This window comes from Hippopotamus amphibius, chromosome 8 (assembly GCF_030028045.1).
Source record: "Hippopotamus amphibius kiboko isolate mHipAmp2 chromosome 8, mHipAmp2.hap2, whole genome shotgun sequence".
Taxonomy (NCBI): domain Eukaryota; kingdom Metazoa; phylum Chordata; class Mammalia; order Artiodactyla; family Hippopotamidae; genus Hippopotamus; species Hippopotamus amphibius.
This window is the reverse complement of record NC_080193.1, coordinates 132,437,214-132,448,556: the sequence shown is the minus strand read 5'-3', so window position 1 is coordinate 132,448,556 and position 11,343 is coordinate 132,437,214. Positions and strand designations below refer to the sequence as shown.

At 51.2% G+C, this 11,343-nt stretch overlaps 1 protein-coding gene across 7 annotated transcripts; it reads left to right on the top strand.

The window, feature by feature from the left end:
* The first annotated feature begins 825 nt into the window (after window positions 1-825).
* On the top strand, window positions 826-10,230 carry NR4A2 (nuclear receptor subfamily 4 group A member 2). Of its 7 annotated transcripts, none has more exons than XM_057746610.1 (9): window positions 826-2,842; window positions 3,638-3,718; window positions 4,548-4,669; window positions 5,339-6,026; window positions 6,824-6,953; window positions 7,345-7,508; window positions 8,392-8,594; window positions 8,988-9,166; window positions 9,317-10,230. In XM_057746610.1, exons 4-9 carry the CDS (start codon window positions 5,352-5,354, stop codon window positions 9,571-9,573), a joined length of 1,608 nt encoding a protein of 535 aa, XP_057602593.1. In that variant the 5' UTR covers window positions 826-2,842; window positions 3,638-3,718; window positions 4,548-4,669; window positions 5,339-5,351; the 3' UTR covers window positions 9,574-10,230. The 7 variants fall into 7 exon arrangements, 6 of the variants coding, with proteins under 6 accessions (XP_057602593.1, XP_057602590.1, XP_057602591.1 ...); XM_057746607.1 differs by having other exon boundaries at window positions 5,161-6,026; XM_057746608.1 differs by lacking the exon at window positions 3,638-3,718 and having other exon boundaries at window positions 5,161-6,026.
* The last annotated feature ends 1,113 nt before the right edge of the window (window positions 10,231-11,343 follow it).

Below are 11,343 nucleotides of genomic sequence, written 5' to 3'. Positions count from 1 at the left end.
GACTCGACAGGTTGCTGTTATAGGATAACGCATCACATAACAATGTTTGTCTTCCTTGGAACTCACTTTAAGAACTCCAGCACATTTTCCACTCACTGGGAGAGAATTTTCAAATTGTCCGCAGACTCAACCCAGGCTAAAGCCAAGTGTTTTCTAAAATGGGTTAAGGGAGGTGGAGCACGTGAAGGGAATGTACCTACTTAGATCTGCGTATTTGTGTTTGGAGAGTGATGGTTGTAACCTTAAAGTTCTCCTGGCCCTCGCCTTCCTAGGAATATATTAAAAAATAATAACTGCCACCCCAGCATGGCCGCGGCTGAGTTTCCGACTGCCTGAAAATAGCTGCCGGGAGCCTGGCCCACCGCTGGGATCAAGGAAAGCTCCCCCAGGCCGCGCCCTGCTCCCGTGCGGAAGGGGAAGGGAACCCGGGAGGGCGCCACAGAGCTAGAGCTGCTGCTATTTTGGGCCCAGCCCCGCGGGTGCGTCAATGCCTGCGCCCCTGCGTCACCGCCACCCCCACCCCTTTCCTTCTCCCCTGCTCTCCAAACTCTCACTTTTTCCCTTTCGTTCGCGGGGAATCGCTTCTGCCCACAGGGCGCTGACGCTACCCAGCTCATGCTAATAAGCTATTCTTCGCCCTCCTCCCCTCATCCCCCTACTCACACACCCTCACCCGCCACCACAACATCCCCCCCCCCCGAGCACGCGCGCGCGCATACACACACACACACACACACACACACACACACACGCTCTCACACACACTTCCTGGTTTTTATTTTTTCTCGCGCCCGCTAGGGCACCGCTGAGCCGCAGCAGCAGCGGCGGCGGCGGCAGCGGCAGTCGCAACATCTGGGGGAAACTTAAGGTGGTCACGTAGGTTTTCCCGAGGACGCGGCGCAGAAGAGCCTGCGGCTTCTCGGGGCAGCCTCGGGGCACCTGACGGCAACGCCTCTCCCGCCGCCGGGGAGCAGCAGGCGGCGGGAGCGGGCAAAGGCGAGGGTGCAGATTAGAGCCGAGCAGCTCCGGAACGCGGAGAGCTCCAAGGCGCTTGCGGCCGGCCCGCACTGGGAACACCAGGACGGGGGCGTGCAAAGGGGCCCCGAGGCTGCAAGCGCGCCACGCCGAGGGGGAGGGGCGGCTGGAAGTGTTCGCGGGAGGAGGAGGGGGCCGCCTCCGAACCCACCTGCCCCCGGTAACTCCCCCAGCCCCAGGCGAGAAGCCCCGAAGCCCGTCCAGCTCGGGCCCAGGGACCGGGAAGGGGACTTGCTCCCGGGAGAAGCGGCGTTTCTTTGCTAGAAAGAGCCTTGCGCCCTCAGCTCGGAGGGTGGATTGACTTGCAAAGCGAAGTCGGCGGTGCCTGGGGCGGCTGCGGGGGTCCGATTAGCTCCCGCCGCCCGCCGGGCCCCTCTCCAGGGAAGACTGAATGCACACACCGTTCGCTTCGCAGAGATCTAGCCAGCCCCCCACCCTATCCCCCCGCGTCCCCCAAGTTTTGTTTTTCCCTCTTGGCTCTCCGATTGAGGCTTGGAGAGCACTTGTGCTTCAGAGGAGGGTCGATTTATTTCCCTAAAGCTCGTGGAAAGGCCCGAGTTGATGGGCACCCAGGAGTGTCAAAGTATGAGTTGGTAAAAGGTGAGACTGGGGCACCTTTCTGCAGAACACACCTGTTGCACGCCGCTCGGCTGCATTGTCTGCTAAAGGAAAGTGGGAGACACCTCAGTTTGACTTTTTGGGGTCCCTGAAGGGCTGGGTCACTGTTAACTCTCTTTTCCCCTTCCCTCCCCACGCACCACGTCCTCTCTCGCACGTGAGCACTGCAAGCAAAGAAGGGAACATAAAAAATAGGCCCTACGCGCTCTCTTCCACCTTGGAGAGAGGGAGAGGGAGAGAGAGTGTGTGTGTGTGTGTGTGTGTGTGTGTCAAAGAGAGAGAGGGAGGGAGAGAAGGAGGGAGGGAGGGAGAGATAGAAAGAGGGCATATGCCAGAGAAGAAGGCCAGGGACAGGAAAAGAAAGAAAAGGGGGATGCACTGGACCAGGGAAATCCCACCCCAATTGCCTGAGCCCTCTGAGCGTCTCATGTCATGGGACATCTGTACTCGCTTCCGCTAATGGGGGTGGCAACTGTGGGTGGGTGAGGTTAGGGCTCTGCCAGGCACACCCCATCTCGTGAGATTCCAGGTGCTGGCTACCTGGCCCACGCCTGGGTTCCCTTCCACTAGGGCTTTTGTTGCACCCTCCCCCACGTGTGAGCTGCCAGGCGGCAGCGGTGGCGCAGGGGTTGGCGGGGGGAAGGTGAGGTGAGATGTCGAGGCGCTGCGGGCTGCGCGGACCTGAGTGGAGAGGTCACACCTCTTTCGGAAAAAGAAAAGAAAAAAAAAAACAAAAAAACAAAAAAAAAACCCTAGCTGGCTACCAAGGTGAACCCTGAACGGTTCCCACCTTAAAATCGGCCCTGCTCGTGACGTCAGGTCGGAAATATACCAAAGCGAGCGTCGGCCAGGAGTCTGGGGAGCGCGGCGGCGCGGCGATTGGGCGGCGGGCCGCTGACGCGCGCTGACGCGCGGAGACTTTAGGTGAATGTTGGCAGCGGCAGCGCGAGCCACATAAACAAAGGCACATTGGCGGCCAGGGCCAGTCCGCCCGGTGGCTCGCGCTAGGCTCCGCGGTCCCGCTCGCCCGCCCAGCCGGCCGCCTTCCCCTGCTCCCTCCCCGCTCTCGGCGCCGCGGCTCTCTTCGCCCCTCTCGCCCACCCCGCCCCGACCCTGCCACCCAGACTCCGGGAGGGAACTACACTTCGGCCGAGTTGAATGAATGAAGAGAGACGCGGAGAACTCCTAAGTGAGTAGGTGCAGCCGGCACAACTCGCGTTCTTTTATCCTCCTTTCTCCTTTTGCACGTCTCTTCTTTCCGCTCGTGTGGTGCAGGGTCTCTGGAAGTGGGCGCCGAAGGCCGGGAGCGCGAGTGGGGCCGGAGGATGGGGAGTGGGTGTGCGCAGCTACAGAGGGCATTTGTCGGAACTCCTGCTCTGCCACCCAGCAGAGGCTTCCAGGCTCCTCATTGGTGGACGTGGAAGGGAGGCTTGCACAGTTTGGGGAGCTGCGGATTTAGCCGCGGAAATGTGCGCAAAGTTTGCTCTTCGTGCGGAATTGATTGTGGTCTTTGGACACGTAGACTCCAAGTCTTGTGTATATGAGGGGCCTGGATGCTGCCCACAAAGTGACAGGGAGAAGAAAGTTCTTCAGTTTATGTGTTGCTTGGAAACTGTGTCACCGCGGCTGGCCAGCGTGCCGGTGTTTCCTGGGTATTGCTGAGTAAGGAGGGGCGGTTGGTAGAGTGACCTGTTACTAAGTTGCTTGAAATTTCTGGTTTTGACACATGCTGCGCTTATGTTTGTGAGTTTGTCAGAAAGAGACAGAGACAGAGAGATAGAATATTTAGAGTAGTTATGAAGCTCCGAAGTTATCAGAGGGTTAATATCCAGCACAGGCATGTCTGTCAAGGGCTGTGGGGGTCAATAGTCTCCTTTCTTGCTACTTTTTCTGGTTACCCTCCCACCTCCGCGAGGCAAGATTATGAAGGGGGTGGGGGTGGGGAGGAGAACAGAATTGGATGTTTGGCTTTCTTTTTCATTAGGAATAAAATTGTCTATGCTCTGGAATGCCTTCCAAGTGGGAACATCTGAAAATTTCTAGGACACAAGAAAGCCTTGTTCCAGTAAGTAGGCAGATTGTGGAAGGCTGGATAGGGAAGGTGCTCAATTGCTATGTTGAGAGGTGCTTCTAACACTGATGCCAATATTGGATAAGAAGTATTTCCTTCTCTCTGCAACTGACCTAAGATGCTCCTGAAAAAAGAGAGTTCCCTCTTTCCACCCCTTGGCCATTAAAGATGAAAGACAAATTTCCTGGAAATGTGAATGCCAATTCACCTGTATCCCTAAACCCAGTGCTCTGTCTAAAGCTCTTAGGAAATCCAGATGCTTCCATTCAGATTGCCTTGAGGGCTACCCAGGACTTGCTAACATTTTGTAACTCCTAGGGAGTGGAGGAAGAGATTGTTTTCACATTTTATATTCTCGACTTCTACTTTCTTCCCCCCTCCTAGATTAAAAGCCAATCTCACCACAGGAAAAAAATTCAAGAGAAGGTTCCAATGCTGTGTATTGCTAAACCCTAGTTTTTTCTTATTTAGTTCTGAATTAAACTAAAATGGAAATGACACTCCCCTCGCACCATTCCCCAAACACCCAGCAAAGGGGTCAATTTATTTCATCATAACTATTAAATAAGTACATGGAATATCTTTCCTCCTTCAGAATCTTCTCTCTGCAAGGATTAACACAGTCAATGGGTGACATATTCTGTTGTTTCTAGCCATCTCCTTTACACATTCATTTTAACTGCTAAGTTTGATAAAGGCTACACACTAATTTGCAATTAAACAATCAAGCAGGGCATAGAAGGGCCTGCCTGGTGATACAGATGCCCAGCCAAATCTGTCCCTAAGGAAAGTCACCCTAAGGCTTCCTGTGTCTTTATTTCAGGGAGGAGATCTGACAGGCTGGGCTCTCCACTGCTTTCCTAAAAATCTTGGAAACTGTCCTTCATTGAATTACGACACTGTCCACCTTTAATTTTTTCGAAAACGCCTGTAACTCGGCTGAAGGTTAGTGCAACTTCATTTTTTTTCCTAGTTCTGTCCCCCTGAGTTCCTGAAACCTCAAGGAACAGGGCAATGCGATGTCTCCCAGCAAACCCTGTAACTTAAGTTTTTCCCCCGACCCATCGCCTTCGGGAACAAGTTTCTCATTGTGCAACTTGATTTCTGGATTAAGCTTGCTGAACCCGAGCGTCAGAGGAAAGGCTCACTGGAGCGGGATTGCCCATGAAAGGGGGTGAAGGGGGAGGCGTTGGAAATATCCGGGAATGGAGACCTTAATAGCGTTCTCGTTCTGGGTCTTTATTGGATCAGCCTTTCCTTGTCCTGCATCGTTTCACCCCGCAGTATTCGCGCTCTCCGCCCTTGCTCTCGCGCCCCTACGCGCTCTCTGCTCCCTGACCGCCGCGGGCTGCCGGTGTAGCTCCAGGTGTACCCGAGCCCGGGAGAAAGTGTTCAGTTGACCAGGCTGAGTGTATATTACCCTGTTTCATTTCCAGCCATGCCTTGTGTTCAGGCGCAGTATGGGTCCTCGCCTCAAGGAGCCAGCCCCGCTTCTCAGAGCTACAGTTACCACTCTTCGGGAGAATACAGCTCCGATTTCTTAACTCCAGAGTTTGTCAAGTTTAGCATGGACCTCACCAACACTGAAATCACTGCCACCACTTCTCTCCCCAGCTTCAGTACCTTTATGGACAACTACAGCACAGGCTACGACGTCAAGCCACCTTGCTTGTACCAAATGCCCCTGTCCGGACAGCAGTCCTCCATTAAGGTAGAAGACATTCAGATGCACAACTACCAGCAACACAGCCACCTGCCCCCCCAGTCCGAGGAGATGATGCCGCACTCCGGGTCGGTTTACTACAAGCCCTCCTCGCCCCCGACGCCCACCACCCCGGGCTTCCAGGTGCAGCACAGCCCCATGTGGGACGACCCAGGCTCCCTCCACAACTTCCACCAGAACTACGTGGCTACCACGCACATGATCGAGCAGAGGAAAACGCCGGTCTCCCGCCTCTCCCTCTTCTCCTTTAAGCAGTCACCCCCCGGCACCCCCGTGTCTAGCTGCCAGATGCGCTTCGACGGGCCCCTGCACGTCCCCATGAACCCAGAGCCGGCAGGCAGCCACCACGTGGTGGACGGGCAGACCTTCGCTGTGCCCAACCCCATCCGAAAGCCTGCGTCCATGGGCTTCCCCGGCCTGCAGATCGGCCACGCGTCGCAGCTGCTCGACACGCAGGTGCCCTCGCCGCCGTCGCGGGGCTCCCCTTCCAACGAGGGGCTGTGCGCCGTGTGCGGCGACAACGCGGCCTGCCAGCACTACGGCGTGCGCACCTGTGAGGGCTGCAAAGGGTTCTTTAAGGTGAGCCAGGATCGGGGCGGAGGAGGCAGGTAGGGGCCCCCTAGTGCCCGGAGCCTCGGAGTGCGCGCTCTGGCGGGGTGCAGGCGCCCGGCCCCAACTGGTCCCCGACCGTCGGAATCCCGGGGTCCCCGGAGGCTGCCCTGCAGCCGTCTCTGGGCTGCGGCGGGGGCTTCTGGGTGTCGGAGAAAGGGAAGTAGGAAGACTGGGAGACCCGGGGTCGCATCCCCCTCCTCCCCCCGCACGCAACCGACCGGGCGGGCCCCCGCCCCAAGTTGCCGGAGCTGAGTTGGAAGAGGGTTATTTGCATGTGCTAGGAGCTGTCTTCGCTGTTCAGATTGAAATTGGTTAGGACAGAGAACCGTGTCTGAGCTAACCAAGTGGAACAGAATTCCCTATGGTCAAATTAAGTGATCTCTTTATTTCGCCATCCTGATTGAATAATCTTATCATTTTAAATAGAGAAGGTCTCTAAGGATGTAAATAATATGAATGCCCACGGATTTGTATTTACCGAGCATCTCCTTCTCCTTCTCTTGGCATATAAAACACAGCAAGGAGCGGCAAGGTTAGCTCAAATGTTAACGCTATCAATTTTCTTCTGTTAAATGCCCTGGGGGAGGCAAAAGAAAAGAGAGAGAAAGAAAAAGAAAAGAATAAAAAGGAGCTGTGTATGTGTTTGTTTATGGGGAGGGAGTGTGGATCCCGGCCGTTCAGAAATTGTCTCTGGATTCCCTGAGTTATTGAATTTTCAAGAGAAAAAAAATTTTTTTTCCGGCCTATATTGTCTCCCTTTGCAGCGCACGGTGCAAAAGAACGCGAAATACGTGTGTTTAGCAAATAAAAACTGCCCAGTGGACAAGCGGCGCCGGAATCGCTGTCAGTACTGCCGATTTCAGAAGTGCCTGGCTGTTGGGATGGTCAAAGAAGGTAGGTCGGGGCAAGCAGCCCGCTCCCCAGTCCGCGCCGGTCCTGCCCCAACCCGGCTTTCCACTTCCCAGAGCCCGGCGGGGGTGGGGGGTGTCTCCGGCTTCCCTCCACCGGCCTCCGGCCTCTACCACCCGGCAGCTGCCTGCTGGCCCATCCGGCCCTAGAGAAAGCCGCCAGGCTCTTCTCTCCTTTAACTATACGACCCATTTGGAAGAAGACATAAAACCACCCCGCATTTTTTATGCCTCTCGTCGGTAAAGGCTTTACAAGCAGTGGGGCCCTGCGCGGCCCCGCCGGGCGTCCCGGGGCTGTGGCCTTCCCCGGGGAGGGGCCCAGGCAGCAGCTGGGTCCCGCTTGGGGGAGCCGTGCTCACCCGGCTATTCCTTTGCAGTGGTTCGCACGGACAGTTTAAAAGGCCGGAGAGGTCGTTTACCTTCGAAACCGAAGAGCCCACAGGAGCCCTCTCCCCCCTCGCCCCCGGTGAGTCTGATCAGTGCCCTCGTCAGGGCCCATGTCGACTCCAACCCGGCTATGACCAGCCTGGACTATTCCAGGGTAAGAAGCTGGCGGGGGTATCATTCGGACCAACCGACAGATGGGCAGGACCCCTTCCCCACACCCATCACTAACCCCCAGGCCCAAGGGATAAAGGAGGCATGAAAGGCTGTGGCTTCACAGCTCTGGGCAGGGCTGCAAGAAGACAGATCATGTTGCTGGGGGTGTAGACATGCGGCCAGGGCAGAGGAAGCAAGAGAGGATAGGCCACAGTGGTCAAATCTCTGTGAGGCCCCTTCCCGGTACCACACTACACACGTACCAATGCCTCTGATGCCCAAAGCAGAGGCAGTGCAAAAGCCCCCACTTGGGTTCTATCCTCAGTCCTCCGTGGAGATGCTTTAATCCTCTTCCTCTCTGGTGCTGTCAGGGTGAGGGATGCCTGCTCAGGGGTTGGGAACCGGAAGAGAGAGGGGCTAAGGAATGGCAGTGGGTGGGGGAATCAAGTGGTCAGATTCCTCTTTTACCCCAGCTGTGAGAAATGTGTGGGCTTTAATTGGAGGAAGTATGTCGGGCAAACCTAGAAGGCACTGCAATTTTATTAAGATTTGCAAAGGGCATCTCTGCTCCGAGACCCACTCTGGGACTGGCATGAATACTAACGTGTCAATTGTTTTGAGGAGATAAGAGTGAACGTTTCCCAGGGCTGGTTGGCACTGTATTTAGTCTGTATGGAAATGGTAATTTACATATTTAAAGCAGCGACCTCATAGCACCATCCCTAATTGAATTAATTGCCCCGGAACATCTAATTTCCTTACTGGTCAGAGAGAGGTTTAATTGTTATAAAAACCTGGCTCCCCTACTAGAAACGAGGTTAGCAATTTCACGGGTTATATATTTTAGAGAACCTCATTAAGTGCTTTTTAAAATGAAATTCCAGTTCCAGGCGAACCCTGACTATCAGATGAGTGGAGATGACACCCAACACATCCAGCAATTCTATGATCTCCTGACTGGCTCCATGGAGATCATCAGGGGCTGGGCTGAGAAGATCCCGGGCTTCGCTGACCTGCCCAAAGCCGACCAGGACCTGCTTTTCGAATCGGCTTTCTTAGAACTGTTTGTGCTGCGATTAGCATACAGGTAATGGAGAGGGCAATCCAGGAAGGCTGGGGTTGGAGGAAGAGAGGAATCAAGAAGGGAAAAGCAAGAGGAAGAGGAAAGTAAAAGGGCAAAGAGAGGAGAACAGAATGGGAAATCAAAGAGGGGGAAAGGAAGGAAAGGAGAGTAAATGAAAGGAAGAGAAGGGAAGGAGTGAGCACAGAAGGCTTGGATGAATGGAATGGAGGTGGGATGGGGGCGTTCTTGATTGTTATGAAATTAAACCCTTTCAAGGTCCACTGGTCTACGTTTTATTAACTCTTCGGTAATTAGGTGCCTCTTAAATCCCTCATTTATTGCTCTTCAAGTAATTAGTTGTTTAGCTTTTTTCTCTCTCTCTTTTTCTCCCCTCTCTCTCTTTGGTATTAATTGCAGGTCCAACCCAGTGGAGGGTAAACTCATCTTTTGCAATGGGGTGGTCTTGCACAGGTTGCAATGCGTTCGTGGCTTTGGGGAATGGATTGATTCCATTGTTGAATTCTCCTCCAACTTGCAGAATATGAACATCGACATTTCTGCCTTCTCCTGCATTGCTGCCCTGGCTATGGTCACAGGTTAGTACCACAGGCACAGGGCACTTCTCCTCCAGAACTGCCCAGCGGGATTTGTTCTAGTTTTCCCTTGCTGCTGAACCCTCCCTGGTCCTGTCCGCTAGCTAACTGCTTGGTGCATTCCTCTTTTGTTTCTGATTGTGTTTTCTGCAGAGAGACATGGTCTCAAGGAACCCAAGAGAGTGGAGGAGCTGCAAAACAAGATTGTAAATTGTCTCAAAGACCATGTGACTTTCAATAATGGGGGCTTGAACCGCCCCAACTATTTGTCCAAACTGTTGGGGAAGCTCCCAGAACTCCGTACGCTTTGCACACAGGGGCTACAGCGCATTTTCTACCTGAAACTGGAAGACTTGGTACCACCACCAGCAATAATTGACAAACTTTTCCTGGACACTTTACCTTTCTAAGACCTCCTTCCATGCACTTCAAAGAAACTGGAAAGAAATCTTAAACTGTCCAGAGGGGCAAGTCACAAGGGCAGAGAGATCCCTCTGAGCTGCCTCAGCTCTAGCTGGCCCCGACCCCTTCCATACACCCTGGCCCTTGATCCCTAAAGAAACAAAACAAAACAAAACAAAACAAACAAACAAAAAACCAAAAACTGTTGCTATTTCCTAACCTGCAGGCAGAACCTGAAAGGGCATTTTGGCTCCGGGGCATCCTGGATTTAGAACATGGACTACACACAATACAGTGGTATTAACTTTTTATTATCAGTTTAAAAATCATTTTATTGTTCAGAAGGAAGATTCCTAATGTATGACGGAAAACATGTGGCCATGTTTGCTTGTTGCAGTGAAGACAAATGTAATACACATACACACATATACACACACACCCACATTGTAAGGGGACCCACAAGTATTGCCCTTTAAAAGACTTCAAAGTTTTCTGCTGTAAAGAAAGCTGTAATATATAGTAAAACTAAATGTTGCGTGGGTGGCATGAGTTGAAGAAGGCAAAGGCTTGTAAATTTACCCAATGCGGTTTGGCTTTTTAAATTATTTTGTGCCTATTTATGAATAAATATTACAAATTCTAAAAGATAAGTGTGTTTGCAAAAACAAACAAAAAAAAGAAATAACTACACAAAAAAGGGACAAGCATGTTGATTCTAGGTTGAAAATGTTATAGGCACTTGCTACTTCAGTAATGTCTATATTATATAAATAGTATTTCAGACACTATGTAGTCTGTTAGATTTTATAAAGATTGGTAGTTATCTGAGCTTAAACATTTTCTCAATTGTAAAATAGGTGGGCACAAGTATTACACATCAGAAAATCCTGACAAAAGGGACACATAGTGTTTGTAACACCGTCCAACATTCCTTGTTTGTAAGTGTTGTATGTACCGTTGATGTTGATAAAAGAAAGTTTATATCTTGATTATTTTGTTGTCTAAAGCTAAACAAAACTTGCATGCAGCAGCTTTTGACTGTTTCCAGAGTGCTTATAATATACATAACTCCCTGGAAATTACTGAGCACTTTGAATTTTTTTGTTTTTTTTTTAATGTCTAAGATTGTCACTTAATATATTATTTTGTTTGAGTAAGAATTTTAATATTGCCATATTCTGTAGTATTTTTCTTTGTATATTTCCAGTATGGCACATGAAATGAGTCACTGCCTTTTTTTCTATGGTGTATGACAGTTAGAGACGCTGATTTTTTTTCCTGATAAATTCTTTCTTTGAGAAAGACAATTTTAATGTTTACAACAATAAACTATGTAAATGAACAGAATTTTGTCTTCTTTCTGGGTTAGGTAAAAATGATGACTAAACAGTAATATACAATAGAGTTGGAGATTGATTTGGGATAGGTCACTTCTTCAACATGTGAGTTTCAAACTGACAACCTAGACCTATTCTGGCAAAAGGAACTGGAAAATTGAACTAATTATCCAGAGAATTCAGTACAACATTTTCCCTTAACCAGAATTTTCCAGTGTGGCAAGCTACATTTATCAGAATCAGGTGAGAATATCTCAGCTCTCCTGTTAAATTTGCTTGTAGGTGCACCTTTCAGAAGGGAAGTTCAGGAGACCTAACTTTTGCAAGATTCGAAGTCCTGTCAAGTTTTTGTCTTGCACAATGTTTAGGAAGTATCTTTTTAAGACTCAGAAGGTAAATATGGATTTGAAGTGTATTGCATATAATCACTGATTTTTCCAT